Consider the following 20,688-nt stretch of genomic DNA (forward strand, 5'->3'; position numbering starts at 1 on the left):
GTTTTCATTTAATTGCATTTGCTATGACTATATAAATTGGCACTCGTGTTAACTTGAAACAGGGACTGAAGATATGAATGACGTGATTGAAGTCCACACTTGCTCAAATTTCACGAAGCAAACTTAAACAAACAGTTGCTGTTTAATAAAAAATCGGATGCTTGAATTTTGCACCTTTTTCTTATTATCTCTGGTCGTATTTAAGTAGACCGTTTATATTTGGATGGCTGTAAGATTCTACATATAATTAGCCTACATGTGTCTATTTACGTTTCCGTAGCTACACCATATCTTGAGAATAAAACACTGTTACATTTGTACCACTGTTAAAATTTTACCAGTTCTCCCCTATGCATACAGGCTACCCTAGTAGGCCTACTGTTAGCCTAACAGTCTAACCTCCGTGTTTTTTTCTCTTAAGGTTGAGGAAATGCTTTTATAGATTTTAAGCATTCTTCCTAGAGATTATGTTGAGAAATATAACTTGGACAGTTAGTAGGAAACAAGGTAGGCCCTACGGACATTGTCAGCGTGAGAAGACGTGCTGAAGGTGGGCTGAGCTCAACGTTGCGCTCCGCCCCACATTGAGCCCAGCCCCGATCGGCAAGCTGCAGCCAGGGGCTTCTCCAAGCCGGATGCCGAAACACTACTGACTTTGTGATTAGTAGATAGGTGGCGCATCAGGCCAAAACATAACATGACATGACAAAACACAACATCAACATCAGTTGAGGGCTGCAACTTCACTTTTTAAATGACAATATCCTGGCCGGACTACTGTTGTCAGTGATATAAGTATTTGAAATGAACATGATTTCTTAATGTCTAGTGACATACAGGGCCATTTTACGATTTATTGAAATACAATGCTTACATATGGTTCCATTAATTAAAAAGCTTTTTGGGCTTTTCACTGCAACACCTGCCTTATAGTCAAACTCTAACCACTTTAATATTTTTTTTCAATCCTTCAATCCTGGGCATGATGAAGGCCAGAATGGTAATAGGTTAACACTGCCTCCTGACCGGGTTCCTTAAAGGTTTTCACCAACTCAGACCCCCATACATGTTTTCCCTTGGAAAAATAATTTTGAGCCTGGCTTTATCAAAAGATCTGATTTTGTTTGTAAGCAAATAAGTGCACATTTAATGAGATAGGGCCTCATTTGCATATTGAAAAAAAAAAACATGCAATACATTTTTTTCTCATCTTAACATAAGTAATCAACTGAGAAAGTTTCATGGTGATACCTATTCACGCTTTAATGATCTTATTATGCAAATTGCCCAAGGTGCAACTTCTAGCAACCAAGTTGAAATCCATCCACTAGGCCTAGATGTTCTGCAATAAAACTTTAGGGTACTCAACATTTCTGGGTTCACTATTGGGCCTATGGGAGATGCAACTAGACTAATTGGCCAGTTTTGATTATTGGGGAGTTAGAACTGCCACACTGCCTCGTCGCTCGTAGCGTGTGCATGTTTAAATAAATTGCTCGCACATAGCATCCACAGCATGACCTCAATTTACAAAAAACGTAGGCCTACACACAATTTATTCGGTGCCTACGCAGAGATGAATCTTACAGAGTCCGGAGTGTCAGCCACAAATATCTGCAAATAGACTGCAATAGACCACACATTTGGCATGTTACACTTTTCCAAATATTGAAACTAATTTTCCTCTAGTATTTATTATCATCTTTAAGCTTCACCGAATTTCAAAATTGTTTTTTTGCTCAGATTGGACGGATAACTCAAATGAGTGACATTATTATGATCACAGAAATAAAGTTCGTGCAAGTGTTGGCCATTGTTTTTAAGATCTTCAGGAGATGCATTGACTAAACACGTAGGGGATGGGGTGTGGTTTTAGCATAACTTCCATCTACCGCCTTTTGCGCGACATAAAACTCTCACATGCTCTCCTAAACCGTCACTTTCTAAGAACCCTTTAAAAAGATGGTCGCGCAAGTTACTTCGCTGGCTAAATGCCTGTTGATACTGCTCGCTCTTATTTCGGTTATCCTAAACATTGTGTTCATTTGTCTTAACTCCAGTAGAGTACCTAAATGTCAGAATACCCAGCAAATGTGGAAATACAACCACAGTAACCACAGTAACATATTTGCAGACCTTTCCAAGGATGAATACCAACAAGTCCGGGATTACATGTGGGCGCAGAAGAGTTTGGCAATATCACGCTCTGCCACAGCAGAGCCTAAGGAGAACTTCATCTTTGTGATAGATGTAGTGCTCCCAAAGAAAGCTGATGCGCTCCGTTACTTGGATGAACGTGCCTCTCCGCCGGCGAGGGAGGCATCTGTGGTGGTATTCTACGGCTCCTTGGGGCATATTAAGGAATATGTGGTGGGACCTATTGGAGGGGTACTCACCCATCGAGATGTGACGGCAGAAAAGTACAGTCAGTCTGAGGTGAAAATAACCGCTCGCCCTGTCACCATTGGTGAATATGTGCAAGTTTTTAAGTTCCTTTACCGGGAGGTATTTGGGAAATTGGAGGAAATACTGAAGGAAAGTTTCGACCACAGCGATAAGAAGCCACTGCGTCCATTTGAGGGGATGCCCCGTGGGCTTAAGTCGGGAGACAGAGAGACGTGGATATCGTTTTTTCGGGACATGAGCGGAATGTATATCCATCCAGTTGGTTTCGAAGTGTTGGTTAACCACCAAAGCGTCAACACATCCCAGTGGCAATTAAAGAAATTGCTTTACAATGGTCAATACTTTGACACTATTGACGAATTGAAAGAATCGTACAAGAAAGGCACTGTAACCAAAATCGTTTACAAGGACATTTTAAACTATGCCTCCTTAAAACCTCGGAGTAAGCCGATAGGTCTTGGCCCCCAGCAATCTTACCTTCAAGGTAAACGCTTCAGTGTTAAGAGTAACCAGGTTATGTACATGAATTGGAGTTTTGCGTTTGGACTGAGCTCTCTAACCGGCATGCGGGCGTTTGACATTAAGTTCAGAGGAGAGAGAATTGTATATGAACTTAGTGTTCAGGAGGCGATGTCTGTCTATGGCTCAGTAACACCTGGCATGATGCTCACCAAGTTCCTCGACTCCAGTATTGGTATCGGCCGCTTCGCGCATGAGTTGGTGCGTGGAGTGGACTGTCCGTATGGGGCTACCTACGTAGACACTTACCGTTATATAGACACGAATGAGACACAGCGGTTCAAAAATTCAATCTGTGTTTTCGAGCATGATATAGGCAGACCATTACGCAGGCACTTCTCTGACTTTTTTCACAACAAATACGGGGGGTTGGCAAACAGTGCTTTGTTTATTAGATCCATCACTGCAATCGGCAATTACGACTATGTCTGGGACTTCATCTTTTACCAGAGCGGGTCAGTTGAAGCCAGAGTGCATGCCACTGGTTACATATCGTCATCTTTCATCATTGATGGCAGTATGCGTCATGGCCACCAAGTCGCAGAAAGAACCTTGGGAAATATCCATACTCACTTCATTAACTTCAAAGTTGACCTAGATATTATGGGTAAGTACTGCAAATCAAATTGGCACTGATGTGCGTAATGATGTTCATAATGGCCAGAGGCGTTACAATTGTTTGTTAGATAATGTAATGAGTTATAATTTTTTTTATATAACAGAATGTACAATGACACCTTGTCTCCGCTGCCATCTAAGTGGCAAAGGCATTTAATAAACCTGGCCGTTTTGCTGTGCCATCTGTCTGATATCCATAGGCTATCTGTGCTGCGACCAGAATCACATTGGCTGTGCCTTTTTCTCTCAAACAAATTAAATCACAATCTATAGTGCTAGGATTCAAGAAGGGGTTACAGTCATTCATTCACATTGAAACCACTGCAATATCTGTAGGAACATGCTAAACGTTTTCTCGACCAACTATGCCTTACATAAAATGCTCTTAAGGACAGGTGGTTAAAAACTATATGGAAAATGGCCACTAAATGAATGAAAGGTTCAGAGTCTCTTTGATAGATATCATGATAAAACAGTAGACCAACGTAGGATTTAGGTTCAACTTTGACCAGGTGGTGTCCCTGAGGTATTTATGCATCTGGTTTCTAGTAGCCTAGACAGATTTATTACCAAGAAGGGTTGTGGGATGAGGTAATCTAGCATTCCATAAAAAGTCATTAAGTGCCGTTGGCCTCAACTCATAGTTTTTTGCCATTGTTAGCTCATTCACACAATCCACATTACTTATTTTATGATACGTAAAATATTGATCTGCAAAGTCTAAATGTATGTGGATAATTGTGTTTCTTTTGTTGTGGGTTCCACTACATTTCTCTTGTGTCCCATAAGGGCGATCAAAAAAATGTCTCAATTTGTCATGGAACCTTTTGGCAGGAGTATCCTGGGTCTCTCTGTCCTGTGAATATTTAGTTTGGCTGGATGCTCAATCTGGACCCAGCTGTAGCAAACATGATCTAAGATTAGTGCATGTTATGTCTATGAACAAGTTGTTCAGAGTTAAACAAGTCAAGCAGATACCCATCAATGTGAATATGAATACTCATAGGCTCATAGAGTCATGCATATTCATAAGCTCTTATACTCTATATGGAGTGGACTTGCATGAATACATATGCACTTGAATATCTTTGTGCCTATAATTGAGTCTCACTTTTCTTGACCTTTTTCACAACATGTGGCACATTATGTTTGGCACATTGTATGGGTCACTTCTTATATCATATCAAGGTAATACAATGTGTAATCAAGTGATGACTGATTAACAGTAATGTAAATGCTAAATGCCCTAATAGCTGTTGATACTACAACAATGCTAAGTAGGCTCTTAACCTTGCAGTTTTGCACATAGGCCTATAATGTAAGACTCGGTTTCTCCATTTATTTGCACAAAACTCTCCAGAAAGTGGCATTTAATGGTTTATTTTTCAAAAAATGTTCCCGGGGGAGAGCCCCACCCCACATAACAAATCCCAATTTAACCCCTGCTGACATCCAAGGTGTGAAGAACGTCTTCCAGACCAAAGACATGATCTATGAAGAGATGGACCTGCCCTGGACCTCAGAACGGAAGGCCAAGATCCCCGTGCTGGTGGAAAAGCAGTTGGCCAGTGAGCAGGAGGCTGCTCTGCGTCACGGCAAGCCCATGCCTCGCTACCTGCACGTGGCCAGCAACCAGACAAACCGCTGGGGACACCAGCGCTCCTACAAGATCCAGGTGATCAGTTTTGCGGCAGAGCACCTGCCTGAGAGCGAGCCAGAGGAGAGCGCCATGTCCTGGGCCAGGTGAAGTCCTTCCTCTCACTACTGCTGACTCTGTTGTTTTTTAGTTTCTCCTCACATTTCGGTGCTGGTCCCAAACCCAACCATCATTCAATAACAATCTTTCTCTCTGTTTGCTTGTTTGTTTGTTTATTTGTTTCCTTTTCTCTCTCTCTCTCTTCCTCTCTCTCCCTCCTTCCCTCCCTCCTCCCTCTCGTAGGTACAAGTTGGCCATCACTAAGCACAAAGATGAAGAGCAGACCAGTAGTAATCTCTATAGCCAGAATGATATTTGGTCGCCTGTAGTAGACTTTAGCAGATTCATTGATGATAATGAGTCGATTGTTAATGAGGTAAGAGGTGAAATCATGACTCTTTCTTCAGGCATGCTCATAATGTGATCATCTAGCAGGACATCAGATGTTTATTTTACATGTGAAAATTGCAGAAGTTTATCTTTTTTACTTACTCATTACATCGGGAGAAATGTGCAATAGATATTCCATATAACCTCTAGTTGAGATATTGATATTCTAGACGTATAGTGACTACAGCTGAAATAAGTTTGGGGATTGAGACAATGTCTCTCGACTTTAATGTTGCTCTTTGTCACTTCGTCTGTCTTTCAGGATCTCGTTGCCTGGGTGACAGCAGGCTTCCTGCACATTCCGCATGCAGAGGATATTCCAAACACAGTCACCATTGGCAATGGTGGTGGTTTCATTCTGAGACCACACAACTATTTTGATGAGGACCCATCCATCTTCTCACCTGATGGGGTGTACTTTGAACCAGGGTCCGAGAACAGCTGTGAGTACAACAAGATGGCCTGCCTGAAAGATGACCTATGCACACCCACACTGGACCCATTCACTTATAATGGGTTTGAAGAAGTCTTGAAATTTGAATGAGGCTGATTGGTTTTATTGTTATCTCGGGATTTACAATCTGGACTAGAGGGCTGTTCACACCGATAACTACAAAGATAACTATAACTATAACAATATGAGCGTTACACTGACCAACGATAAGGAAAGATAAGATAATTAGGCAAGACGCTTTTGTCCAAAACAACTTACAAAAAAAAATGTTAAGGTGCGTTAAGCAAATTAGTAATAATAACAATAATATAAATGCAACTCTAAAAATTGATTAATTAGGTGTAAGCTGAACAGATACGTCTTTAGACCCCCTCTTGAAAGGCCCAAAACTATCGCTGGAACGCAGAACACATTAGGTTACTCGTTCCACCAACTCTATATTGTGTTGTATTATATTGTGCATGGGTTTCATTTTGAAGGACATTATTAAGAAATTAATTATGTGAATATGAGCAGCAATGTTTTGAGTTATCCTATGTGAAGTTTGTATGCATATGGTTTTGTTTTAGTCTGATACTTATTTTGAAGAATGACATAATTGCCTTTCTGTCATACAAAAAGAAATGTAAAAGAGTGTTTTTGTTGTTGTTCATACACATTTGATAACAACTACTGATTTGAATGGATATATTATTCCTGTTTTGATACGTTTAAAAAAAACAAAAACAAAAAAACAAAAACAAAAACAAATACATTGCCAAAATGTGAGTTTCATCAACTGATGCTGAACAGTGAATGCTTTCTCCTGAGAGTTGGCTGTGGCTGTAAGGAGCTTCATTGTCACTCCTTGACATCCACACACCCTCTTGAAAGGAACTCAAGTTCCTGGGAACTCTTCTTGACTGTCAATTGAACCCAGTGTTTTAGTTTCAAACATTTGTGTTCTGGAGATGGGGCTAGAAAGAGTGCTGGCATTTGGGAGAAAAAATCAGTCACATGTTGGTGTAAATACAGTATAATGAGCTGTGCAAATTCAGTCATTATTAAAGGTCCTTCAATGCAAATTCTGACAAAGTGTGCATATTACCGGTATACAACTGCTTATTAAAGCATGCGCTGCAGACTGCAATGTATTTTTCTCATGAGATTTCAACAGAAAACAATTGATTTGTTCTGATTTGCTTGACATCCTTGGTTCATCAAACTCTTTCTTTTCAGTTTGGCTGAAAGTCTGTGAAAGTATATGGATAACTTCTGGGGAAAAAAGTGCAATGAAGAGTCACTTATCAACAATCGTAAATAGTGCACAATTTAATACAAAAACACATGCAGAACATGATGACATTTTTTATATTCCTGAGAAGTATTGTGTACAGTGGACAGTAAATAAACATTTCATAAGAATGTTGTTACTTTTATCTTGAATACATTGTCAACACCCAATCTCTCTCTTTTCTGTTTAAAAGTTAAAAGTGAACTAGTTTATTTATTTTTAGGTAACGCATACCACAGCTGCTTTTGATTTTGTAATCTACAGGTCATTGCCTCCCTCTCTCACACACTTACACACACATACTCTCTCTCTCTCTCACTACTTTCTCTCTCTCTTCACTCTCTCTCTCTCTGAAGGGGTGACAGGAAATACTAAATAAGAACCAGATCATGTAACCACTTGGCCACCCCCTCTCTCTCCCTTCTCCTGTTCCTCTTATCTCCCCTGTGATTCCCACTCTCCTCTCCCTCATGCTCTCCCCTCTCCTCTGGAATTCCTACCGCCACTTGGGAAAGAGAGTCCAATGATTTTGTAAATTATGTTGTTTTGTCCCTGTTTGACTCATTCTTTATTTCATTGTTTTGATTCCCCAACACTGAGTTCAGCTGAGTTGGGGTACCTTCATCAACCCCCCCCCCCCTACCCTCCCCTCAGACCCATGGGACAAAGGAAAGAGGAAGGAGATTGGTTTTGGCAGTAGAGCTTAGGGAGGGGGATTCACACACACACAGCTGGGCTATCCACACACTACGTGCATATTGTCAGATGCTTCTCACGGACACTCTGGCATATTGTAATCTCATGCTGTGTGTGTGGTGGATGTGCTCAATGTGCTTTTCTGGAGGAAAAAAGGTGAAAGAATGTTGACATTTATCCGTTTCTCTCAGCAAAACAGGAACAGCTTACAATGAATCAGTGTGGATCCTGTAGTTTCTTCTGTCTCCTCTAAAGCAGCATATGAAAGGATCAGCCATATGAAGATGGCCTGTAGCACTGCTCTTGAAGGACACTGCAAATATTTAGTGTATGGCTGGCCACCCACACAAGAGGGGTATGATTTAACTTTGCAGAGGTCAGTCCAAGATTCTGGGAGGATTAATGACAGTTTCATGCTCGGGGGACTCTTTATCTGAGCTAATTAACTTGCAAGACCACAAAGCCAGATGCTGAGCTCTTTAGTGGGCTGAAGCCCTGCTTCTTCAGCTTCCACCATGTGTCCTTATGCCCAAGGAAATGTTGTCGGGTGGTGCAGGTATGAATCTCCACAAAAAAGGCTTAGTTGTGTCACAAACAGGAACAAAGTAGTCAGTGTGAGCATTTTATAATGACCCTTCAATGAAAACACTCTCTTTGATCAGCATTTTCTTAAATTATGCAAAAGGTATAACTCCAGAATAGCAAAGGTCCGGGGCACCACAGTCCTACATGGACACTCTACGCTCACTGCTTAGGCTTCCATCTTGACCATTTAATCGATAATTTCAAATAAAAAGGTGATTAGTAAACTGGTTTGCTATGAAGAAAGAGATGGGAGTTCTCTGTGACAGACTTTCACAACAGCAGAATTTACAATTAAACCAATAAACCAGATTTACTACTGAACAACCAGCCATGCACACGCCCACTTAAATCTACTAAACAGATAAACACAGACCTACACACTTGCAGGCAGGCTAGTAGTCAGCACACACACACACACACACATACGAAAAAACAACATACAGCACTGTTTTAGTTGGCCAGACACATATCCCAGTTTCCCAGATTCAATACATTCACATGCTCTATGTGTCATATAAGGGGAGAGTAACATTTCCTGTTTGTTTTGGCTCCACTGATATAGAAAAACACATGGTCAGAGCATGGGACTTTTAAGAGTATAGACTAGGCTATAGATAAGCTTAATTGTAAATTAAAACGCTTAGTGGACTACTGATACTGTTGTGTGACTGTTGTTGTGACCGAATGAACTCACTAATCACAATAGATAGAGTAAAGTCTAGTCTGGTCAGAATCAACTATTATAAAGGGAGGATGTGAGACAAGCAATGATCACGCAAGCTGGTGCTCTGCGGTTTGCTGTGAATGCGCTGACAGATATAAGATAAGGCTATAAGATAAGGATATGAGAAGAACTTGTTCACTGTTGGTGGTTCAGTGGGAATTGGCAAGTTGGTAACACCACATGGGTTTCCCATTTTTGATGGCATATTTGGAAGAAAATCATCATATTATGTATCTTAAATATAATCAAGGTATCTTACAAGTATGTAGTAAAATATACTCAGGAAACACCATTTTTTTCAGCACCACGTGTCATGGCCCTGAAACTGAGTCCGATGATGGATCACAGCGGAAAATCCCTGTGGAAAATCCTGTTTACTGTCCTGGTATCAGAAAGTCAAGGACATAAAAAGTGACTACATTTACAAAATCCTGATGTCAAGGTCTGCTGTTCTAACACAACTGTCCCTGTCCCAAATTTCCCCTCCACATCAAATCCGAAACAAGTCAGAGATATTTGGAAAGACACATTTATATGTAAAACACAAGTCACAGATTGAAATAACGTGAAATTAAGAAATACATTAATTAAGCAACGGAAATGACATGGGCACAAAACAAACAAAAATATAATAACTTGTCAGTCCAGACAAAAAAATGTCTGGGCAAGTTTGATTTTCTTTGACAGCATTGAAATCTGACCTGATGTCTGACTGCAAAGACAATGGAATAAAACTGAAAGTGTTGAGTCTGACTTTGCCAGCTCAACACAAACAACCCATTCCATCAACTTTGATCTTAGACAGTGTGACATCAAGTACCTAATCAGTCGATCTATAGTTATGAACTACGCCAGGTTTAATGAATATTCTTTAATGTGTTCTGGAAATATTGCAAAAATAGCATGTTTGAACAATATTTCATGTATGACCCATGACCCCTTGACCTTTGACCCTGTATCATTTATAGTGATTAATTGTGGCAGGGTTGCTGGAGATCCCTCATTGTGACTGGGAGATATTGCGCAAACACTGTGCAACAAACTTAACCACATACATACATGCACGTACGCAGGCATAGACAGAGACTGGAAAACAGTCTACACTCATAGCGGGTGGCATAATTGCTGTTCTGGCTAATTCAAGACCAAGCAGACAGAATCAAAACTTGACAAGAGCGTGTATGTGTGTGTGTGTGTGTGTGGGTGCGCTCTCATGTGTGTATGTGTCTGTGTGCATGTTTAATCTAATTACATATGTCTACTGTACTTTGTAAGTATGATTTTTCAAAAGTCTAAATGTATCTGTCATGAATTCAGTGCTAAGTTACATCTTCATACGGAAGTTCCATTAACCACTCTTTGTTGGCATTAAAACAGAAATACAAATAGAACCAAATAGCTCTTAATGGGCTGTGACGGTTCTGATAAGTCAGAATGAGTTGAGTGTGAGAGTAAGTTCCAAGAAGCCATCTGCTGATGGTCTCCTTTGACCAGATGCCAACCCCCCCCTTGCCTGAGTAAACACTTACTGCGTGCTACTATTTAAATTTCACATTGATGTTTACAGTTGCTCACTGTAGCTCTCACAGTTCACCAGGTTCCGCTGTCCATAATCAATCTTAAGTCAGACTGTACTTCAAAGCCGAATGTTGACAAAAACACACACCAGAACACGTTTCAAATGTACACACAATACACCACAATGGCTCAACCAGTGACATGACAGAGCCACTTAGAACAAACAAATTCTTGCTATTTTAAGTATCTTGTTCTGCATACATGCCTTTGTATGGTGTCAGAATCTGAGTTGGCTGTCAGGTCACTGGAGTAAAATAAAATGCTACTCTTAGATTTGTGTGTGTGGGGGGATTGGGGGGCGGTGGTGGGGGCACTAGAGCCCTGAGAGATGTTGTTGTTGTTGCTGTGCTGAAGAGTTTTTTTTGTGCCCCTGCCCATTTTTGCTAATTTTGTAAATATTTTAATTGTAGTGAAAAAGGATGGCAGGCATATCTATGCACATCCAACGTGCATTTAAAACAAGCCACTTGTTGGTGGCTAAGATAGTCCCCCATTTGTTTCCATGTTTCTAAAACAAAATTGTTTTGAGGTCATGCACTTCCAACGTTAATCACATCAAAATATTTGTACCCCAGTTAAAGTGTTATGTTTCAATTGATTTATTTATTTCATTATTCTTTTCTAGGATTGATATATGTAAAACACAATACTGGTCATCCAAATGCGGTGTGCAACTTTGTACAAAAACAGGTTAATTTTCAAATAAACAGTATGTTATGCATGTTAAAGGTCTACAAATGCCATTAAAACATACAAGTCTTCCTAGAGCTCCGTCCATCCTAACTTAGCAGAGTGAGTCTGGAAAATATCTGCTGTTCCACAACCCTCTCCACATTCATCTTCTATCTCCATGCTTTACAGATGCGCTTGATTATGTCCTAGAGAGGGATGAGAGCCACTCCACTTTTGTAGTTGTGGTCTGTTGTGCTCTTGACAAGGGCAGTTTCCTTGAAATTCCCAAAGAATCCTGTTCCTTGGCTGGCAGCCAAGATTCCAGCAGTGGCCAAACCTTGAATAGCGTGTGTGATATAACTGTGGATTTTTCCCACCAGGCCTCTGTTATTGAGCATTTTATATAACACTATAAAAAGCTCTGTTTAAACAAATTGATCTCAAGCACTACTTTCAAAGGTAGTTTTACAAAAGCAGGAAAGCTGCACAATGCATTTGGATTCTCAGTAGGGTTGCCAAGTTCCTCAACCCCAAATGAGGGACACTTTAAGTAATTTTGTTTTAAAATATACATTTCTTAAGAAATGCTACGGATTTGATGCTTAACTCATTTATAAATAGTGCACTGATACTTTAAGCACATTGCCACTGTATTCATAATATTTTGCCAGCTCCATTCAAATATGGCTAGTCCACAAACTCTAACATTGTTTGTGCCACATTTATAGCACAGTATTAACAATGATAAGCATACTAAAAGTTACAAACAACCTTCATTCTTTTGGAAATAGAAGCATGTAATGACACCTACCTATCTGAGTGGAATGTGTTTCATTTGGCATGTCATGTGCTTCATGTAAATTCTTAGTTTAAGGGAAACGAATTATTGAAGACTTCAAGACTCACCAATTCCATTACACAAAGGCAAAGACCACTCTTCATATTCTATCACAGCCCAAATAACAGTGTGCAGCCTATGTCAAAGTGACCTCTCACATTTTATAAATTTATATTTCCGCGATGGTAAAAAAAAAAAAACATGAAGCGCGATTTAGAATGGTAGGCTATTATATCCTGTAAGTCTCTTCGTTACTAGAGAGGTAGACGGAACATGAACACGGATTAAAGACTTATTCTACAACTACACAATCAACTTCAATCACCTCATATTTTCACGTATGTATGAAATCACGTCCTCCGAATGCATTACACTACTGATGCATAGAAATGGACATTTATACCGGGCTTGGATGTGCTGCTTTCACATCTACGGTGTCGTTTTCTTAATAAACTAATACGACGTTTTAATGGGCATATCCCGTAGCATATTGTTCATATGCATATCATCAGAGTGGGCCTAGGCTAGCCTAAGATAAAATGTTCAAACCATATTGTAAAAACTAATAATAGCCAAAAATACTAAATGAATCGCAATGCATGCTGGGAAGCAAAACTCAACATGAAATAAAGTACATGAAACATAACTAGAATGCATTGACGTTATATCCACTAGTTTTCTTGGACCTGTGATCAAACAGGGACAGCCTATAAATGTAAGCCTATCTTCCTGGAACATTGCAGATAAAGAAAAATTTATCGTTTTCTCTAGGCTATGAATGCTCTTTGTAGCCAACTTTAAGATGAAATAAATAGATTCCAGATGTTTCTATTCTATATCATTGTTTTATTAATAAACAGTAAGGCTCTGGTGAGGCAGAGAGCTGCTCCTCGTCAGAAATCTCATCGGATATGTGCACTCTTTGCTGTTTCCACAAGGAGCTGCTGTAACATCGGGGACAGCTATGCGTGACACTTTTAAACGCGAGCATGCGTCAAATAAATTACAATGACATTTAAACAAGTCATGAAGAAGCAGTATCCTTATTTCTTCTGCAATGTAGAGCTAGATCGTTTTGCTTAAATTAAGTAGTCACTTCTGTTGCTAGACAACCCTAAACAAATGCTACGTGGTCTGTTTTTAACATTTCTCTAGTTTTATTGCATCGTGTTCAGCTCCAAAAGTCGGTTCAGTCCCAATTCGGCCGTGTGTGTGTTTCTGAAAATAAAACAGATAGGGCCTAATAAGTACGTGACTACGTTAAATAAACCACTGCCTATTTAGAACATGTTACATGCATCACGTAATGACAGTTATCTGAAGAAATGGCATTGTAGGCTAAGCTAGAAGCTAAGAACAGCGACTTTGCTAATGTTACACCAAGCATCACTTCAGCTAACATGAATTTGATAAAAATCCCTTTGTAACATTAACGTTAAACTCAAAATGTATGTGCTACATAATTCAGCATGTCTGCATATGTAGCAGATACATTTTGAGTTTAACGTTAACAACCCTTTTCCCAGTTTATGAAGTTGTGCGTCTATGAGCAAAGTAGACATATACTTTGCTCATAGACGCACAACTTCATAAACTGTATGATATGTTGCCTTAGACTACGGTAGGCTAATGCAGCTGCTAGAGAGACTAGATAGATAGATACTTTGGTCATCCCCAGACGTGTAACGTGAAGTCGTGCATGGGTGTGATGTCTCCGTCCTGCAGGCAGTAGCCAGAGCGCTCTCAACTCCGTTGCCATGTGTGAATAAACAAACGTCCCCCCCATGTCCCCGGTATAACGTTATTGTCGGGTCCTTAGGAGGTATTTGAAATGACCAAATGCAAATGTCATCCGAGGGACCTGACGGTGACGTCCACAGAAAGTCCTGCACGTCAATAAGGTCACCGTAACGTCCGCTAGAGAACATGACGTTCGGGACCAATCGGGGACGTCGTGAATGTCGGCATAAGGTCCGGGGGACGTCCCGTGTTTGTCGGGTTGGTCCCCCCTCTGTCCCTTGATGCCTATACGCACAGTGCGAGATGCGCGTGTAGCGGCGGCACTGGACACTTTGTTCCGGGTGAGGTCAGTAGCCTACTATTGGCCAATGACATCTTGACAGGGCCGATGAGGCCGATGTGATTGAAATTCTGGACTGAAGCTGTCCCTGGCGGGACAAATCAAAATCACTCAAAATAGGGTATGTCTCGGACAATTTGGGATGATAGGCAACCTTACTTCTCAGTAAGCGTTCAGCTTAGTGTTGCTGGCATGGAAAACTAAAACCCCTTCTCTTTTACACGCAGGATGTAACAGCTGTTGTGTTTTACCTCATGCACTTTTTTAGGGGATGTAAAGGGGCAGGGGTGTCTAATTCCTCCTTCCCCAAACTGCACCCTGTGACAGACCCATTGTTGAATGCTGGCAGACAAAATTTCCTGAAAAAACATGTTGAAAACATTGAAAAGTATTTTATTTCATACAGTTCAGTCAAATGTTGTAAAATATTGTCTGAGGCCAAATATTGTCTGAGCCCATTTCCACTTAACAGGTGATGACAAACCCAAAGAACTAAGTTTGAAAATGTGCAGTAAATCTAATCATGGTTGACTGAACTCAAACTGGACATCAAACAATTTGGCAAAAAAACCCTGTCATGTTGATCAAGTTTATAGGCTGTAATTAAGTGTGGGTTATGCAAGGCTGCCTGTGTGCAGTTCAGGCCTCATGATGAGATTCACAAGTAAATTGTACAGCAATTTTCAAGAAGTCATTAGATTAAATACTAAATTAAGATTTAGCTAAGAGTTCTGCATGATTTCTAGTGTTATGCATGGACATACAATTCATGTACACAACTGTAATTATAACTGTAATGACAAACCTGGAAAACCCTGCATATACAATGTTAAAAGTGCCTTGAATTCACCCTTCTCCAACATACAAAATATAATACATATAAAACACTTGTTCCTTTCCTTATGCCTTTTCAGAGGATAATTATTCATAATTTACAAATAGATGGACCCTGAATCAGTTGTGTTCTCTCCACTCCACTGGACTTCATGGCATTGTTCTTATATGGTAATTGGAATAATGACAGGAGCAGGGTCACGGTCCTCATGGGCTAAATTGGCTGTGAGTGTCTGCTTTTAAGTGGCCCTTTCCCTCTCTCCAGAAAATGATCCCCTGCCTTCCAAAAGGACACACATGTCATGTGGGTTTGCCCTGCTACCTGGTGTGATACCTGTCCTCTCTGATCGGCACGTGCAGTGAGAGGACCTGTAGCTCGTGCGGTAGTGGGAAGGGGCGTACATGCGTGACATGGCATAGAGTCCAACTGAGCGTGCAGGCTATTTTTAGACCCCGTCCAAAGTGTGAGCGAAAAACAGAAAGCAGGTCATGCTCTCGGATGGTGATCGTTTTGTTACGGTAAAGTGCCCTTCTCTGCTGCCCTGGAAACAGTTGCCAAGCCCCACTCCTAAGCCCATCCACCACCTCAGCCCGCCACCTCCCATGTGACTTCTGTTTTCTCTCATCCACCTAGAGAGCAGCAGCCGGGTCCATCTTGTCAGATCTGTGCTGACTGTGTTTTTCCACAAAGCTAACACAGAGCCATTGCTTGCGGAGGAAACAAACGCCTGCAAGTTTTCGCCAAAGGGAAAACCTATAATGAGCCAGATGACCTGTATGGATGAGAACAGGATGTACCTACTTCTAAAATATTAGATGCCATAGGCCATTTGGTTACCTGCTGGCGAGTTGTTCTGTCTTGTCAATGGCAATCATTAGTCAAGTCAGTAGCAATCACTATGTCTGTAGGTCTGGGTTTTCACTTAGAGCCTATCATCACAGGTCTTTCTAGTCATGTAGATTCTATGTATCTTCATATGTTTTTATATAATTAATTCAATGATAAGATGGCACTACAGTACTTTTTTCAGTGAAATATAAAACAGGATCATATATTTATATTCTTATTGAGTTTTTGTATGGGATGCCATACTTTTATATGTTGCAAACACAACATCATAAAGTAGGCTGTAACCTTGAGTGCTGATTTGCCTGGAGTTGTTTATGCAGCTCATATCCAGACAGAGAGAGATAAGAGCAAGGTGGCATGTCCCTGTTCCCTTCTCTGCTATCACTCCCTGTTCCACACACAGGAGCATGACACTGCCACTCACCACCATCAGCCACAGTAATGTGTGCAATCACTTTTCCACTTGGATTTCCCCCCATGCGTCCACAGACTGGGCGCCAAGGGACAGATGACCGGATGTTAACAACACGTGTATAAAAGGGACAGAGTAGCATACCTGGTCAAGTAATAGGAGTGCATTGCCTCCTCTCTGTTCAGCTGATGCTGCAGGGAGTTATCAGACAGCTCCATTGTATCTGCAGTTCCCTTTAACCCCTGTAAAGCATCAACGGGAGCAATCTTCCTATCATGCACACTTTGAAGGAAGCAGACATGGACACCATTCACAGCTTCGGTGTGAGAAGCACACAGTACCTGCAGGAGAATTACGCCGACGCACAGGGATGGTTCCTTTTCGTGTCATCGGTTGCGGACTTGCGCACAGCCTTCCTTATCCTCTTCCCTCTCCTGTTCCACCTTCATCCTGCCACGGGAGTGAAGCTCGTGTGGGTGGCTGTCTTGGGGGACTGGCTCAATCTGGTCTGTAAGTGGTGAGTAAATTGAGAAACTCTCTGTCTGTGTCCATACATTTTGCCTGTGTATCCACACTGTTTAAAACGTGAAACATGAAGCAACGGCTCTGTTTCTGTATGGAACACGTATGGGAGTTCCTAATTCCAACTGATCGACAGGTTTATTATATTTAACAACATCAGGACATCAGCTCTGGGAATTGCTGCTGAAGTCATAATAGGCTCCATTGTTTGGTTATGTTTCGAACCAACAACATAGTAAACAACAAACTGAAAAGGCTTAATGTAAATGGTTTTCACTTCATTATTGCCAGGCTGCTGTTTGGAGAACGTCCCTACTGGTGGGTGCAGGAGACATCCTTTTATGGCAACTCCACTATACCACAAATCAAACAGTTCCCCATGACCTGTGAAACTGGCCCAGGTGAGTAAACAGGCTAGTTGACCATGCTTCATGGACACAAGCCAACAATCATACTGCAATATGCACAAGGAAATATCCCAGTTTACCAAGATTTATCTAATTTCTACATGCATGTCTGTTTAAACAATCTGGGTAATGGTGCAGGTGCAACAGGATCTGGGATTGTAATTTTCCTTTATAAGAATCATTTCATGAAATGGATAATTTAGTAGTTTGTGTACACACAAATCGATGTGTCTATACAATATGTATTTGTGTGCTTAATCCATATCTACCTATATGCACCACTGTCACCTCTGCCTGACTTAGTTCCTGTCTCTTCTCTGCCAGGCAGTCCCTCTGGTCATGCTATGGGGGCTGCAGGAGTCTACTACGCTCTGATCACCTCCATCCTCAACACCTTCCTCCAGCACTGTGGCAGTCCAGCACAGAGCTGGTGAGTGCTGATTAGGGTCTTCTTCTTCTTCCTTTTCTTCTTCTTATCGAATCAATAAATAGCCTTACATAGTACTGCCCTTTTATCTGTTTATACTGCCCATTTATCTATCTGCTTTTACATGCCTCATTTGGACATAGTGATTAGTCCTCTTGGATGTATGGTCAGTGTCTGTCTTTTATTTACTGAAAGAAAGACACATAAACGAACCCTTTTTGCATGATTTATGGTCAAATTGTTTGTGCACAAATTTTGTACCAGCAAGTGATGTTATTAATATTGCTTTTTTTTAAAGAATGTGTTTAGGTGGAAGGGATAGTGTTTATTTCAAACTAAATTAGACGAAGTGAGGTAAAGTTTAGAATGCCTTGTTTAAAAGGTTTAAAACGTGTAGTTTCCCCTCTGTTAGGTGCACAAAAATACTTGTATGGACGGTCTTCTGGGTCATGCAGATCTGTGTATGTCTGTCCAGAGTGTTCATCGGCGCCCACTTCCCCCATCAGGTCGCCATTGGAGTTGTTGTCGGTAAGAGAACATTGACTCTCTGTGGAACCCTGTTTATAAACTGCCAGCTTTTAGAGGGGCCTCCCGGTTGTTTAGCGTAAAATACCATCTTGGGTATGAAAAGGTCAAAAGTATTACTTGCTACATTTCAAACAGGCATACCACACATAGCCTGCAAACAGGAATGTAAGGAAGACATAAATTATCTGCATTTATTAAGACATTTGTGAAGTAAGTAAACAACATTCCATGATGTATTTTGCCATGTATTTCAACTAGCTGTGTGAGGGAAGAGTGCAGACAGAGCACACCAATGTGACTGATGACAGAGAGTAGTTTGTGTCTTGGCCTCTTGAGGCTGTAACTATGTATGCGTGCAAGTATGAGATAGGAGGAGAGGGAAAGATAAAAAAGACAGATTGATAGGGGAAAGTAAAGTATCACTGAGTAAAACTGGATTAAATCCAAGAGGAGGACAATCCAAGTGGAGAAAAAATAGAATTATTGAGACACTGCATGGTGTTTTCTTTCTTTTCAACATTAATACAATCTGACAGAACTGACAAACCAGACAAAATAACTCTACCAAGCTACTTTTTGATTACCTTTGTTAATTAATTTAATTGGGGTTGCATACCACATGCACACTCTTTTGGGATGGCATTTGCTTTTCGTGCCCAAATGTTTAAACTGCATCTGACAGCCCCCTGAGGACACATGATCTCACAATGATGAGAGTGACCTCTGTATGTCTCCCCCCAGGTATTGCTGTGGCTGAGGGCTTGAACCGAGCCCACTGGATCCTTTGTGTCAGCTTCAGGGGCTATGCCCGTCTCACTCTCTTCCTGGTGGCCTTCGCACTGGGCCTCTATGTCCTGCTCAACGCTGTTGCCGTTGACCTGCTCTGGAGTCTTGCCAAGGCCCAGCGGTGGTGCGCTAAAGCAGCGTGGGTGCGTCTCGAGACCACGCCATTTGCTAGCCTCCTCCGTAACACCGGCGTCCTCTTTGGGCTGGGCACGGCCCTGCACCTGCCCGTGTGGGACAAGGCCGTTGGGTGGAAGAGTGTCAAGTGTGGACCAACGAGTGGCGTCCCCTTCAGACTGACCTGTGCAAGTGCAGCCATCTTGCTCTTGAATGTGTTAGATGCTATTGGGCCTCCAGTTCACAGCTATCCACTCTTCTACCTGCTCTCCTTCTGCAAGAGTGCTACTGTGCCCCTGACGACTGTTAGCATTGTACCCTACTGTGTTGCCAGGGCAATGAAAGCTGTTGCCTGGAAAGGACACGACTCAGCCTCTATGAAATGGCACTGCACCTAAGAGACAGAGCCCACCAAACAGGATTGGAAAAGTGTGAGAAATTAAAGCATAACAGAGGAAGAGAAGCTGAGGGCTGGATTGTGACTGGCAGTGCACAATGTTTTACTGTTTTGGTGCTGAAGCAAATCAGAAAAGTACAATGAATGTGCCATACCAATAAGGTGTCAGTGGATGCACTTAATTTCAAACAGTTCATGCCTTCATACACACAAAACATTCATACAATACAGTGCCTTCAAATACAATACATTCAGACAAAACATTATCTAACTACCTCATTTTGTGCAGAAATGCATGGATCAGAGAATATGTCGACATACAAACAGGACCACAACAATGTTTTCTATGAAAATACTGTACATAAAACTTGGTAGTGGAGGAGAGCCCCCATCTGCTTGCTTCACAACAAAAACTATTTTGTCAGTGTATCTTCAAAATACATCAAATTCACTTGTATAAATTTGATTTCCCAGATCTGTACCGAGTGTGTCCTCCCTCTTTGTATTTCATTGTCTGTATGAAAACTGGATTTTAATATTGTCTAAATTAATTGTTCTGGTTCTGATATGAAGGAAATTAAATAAAGATGTCAGTCATCCAGATGCATCACAGTCCCTCTTGGGGTGGAGGAAACAAGACTTTAATTCCAGGAAATCCAGGGAAACACAAAATACCATGAAATACATGGACTTGGAAGATTAACCTTTCCGTGTTTAGTCATTTTTTGTGTTTAAACGACGACACACAAATGTCAGGAATTTCAAGCTTTAGTAATACACACTAAGAATAAAAAAGAATAGGTGGATTAATTCAACTTGTCCCAGATGTTAAATACTTCGTTCTGTCCCTTTCTAGGCCTACTTAGGAATCTCATTGCATCT

General features: G+C 41.1%; 2 protein-coding genes and 1 long non-coding RNA gene across 4 annotated transcripts; 2 read left to right on the forward strand and 1 right to left on the reverse strand.

Annotated features, from left to right (window-relative positions):
* The first annotated feature begins 1,627 nt into the window (after positions 1-1,627).
* aoc2 (amine oxidase copper containing 2) lies at positions 1,628-7,508 on the forward strand. Of its 2 annotated transcripts, XM_048246434.1 has the most exons (5): positions 1,628-3,532; positions 5,001-5,286; positions 5,483-5,615; positions 5,892-6,072; positions 7,302-7,508. In XM_048246434.1, the coding sequence occupies exons 1-5, from the start codon at positions 1,963-1,965 to the stop codon at positions 7,505-7,507; spliced, it is 2,376 nt and encodes a 791-aa protein (XP_048102391.1). In that variant the 5' UTR covers positions 1,628-1,962; the 3' UTR covers position 7,508. The 2 variants fall into 2 exon arrangements, with proteins under 2 accessions (XP_048102391.1, XP_048102392.1); XM_048246435.1 differs by having other exon boundaries at positions 1,631-3,532; positions 5,892-7,487.
* Positions 7,509-13,627: 6,119 nt separating this feature from the next.
* LOC125296537 lies at positions 13,628-16,856 on the reverse strand. The gene is made up of 3 exons (XR_007193791.1): positions 16,770-16,856; positions 14,781-14,888; positions 13,628-13,667 (listed from the first exon to the last, which is right to left on the reverse strand). It is a non-coding gene; the product is annotated as an uncharacterized LOC125296537 (long non-coding RNA).
* On the forward strand, positions 15,342-20,407 carry LOC125296500 (glucose-6-phosphatase catalytic subunit 1-like). The gene is made up of 5 exons (XM_048246450.1): positions 15,342-17,142; positions 17,439-17,548; positions 17,879-17,984; positions 18,394-18,509; positions 19,251-20,407. The coding sequence occupies exons 1-5, from the start codon at positions 16,901-16,903 to the stop codon at positions 19,805-19,807; spliced, it is 1,131 nt and encodes a 376-aa protein (XP_048102407.1). The 5' UTR covers positions 15,342-16,900; the 3' UTR covers positions 19,808-20,407.
* The last annotated feature ends 281 nt before the right edge of the window (positions 20,408-20,688 follow it).

Source organism: Alosa alosa, chromosome 6 (genome assembly GCF_017589495.1).
Source record: "Alosa alosa isolate M-15738 ecotype Scorff River chromosome 6, AALO_Geno_1.1, whole genome shotgun sequence".
Classification (NCBI taxonomy): Eukaryota; Metazoa; Chordata; class Actinopteri; order Clupeiformes; family Clupeidae; genus Alosa; species Alosa alosa.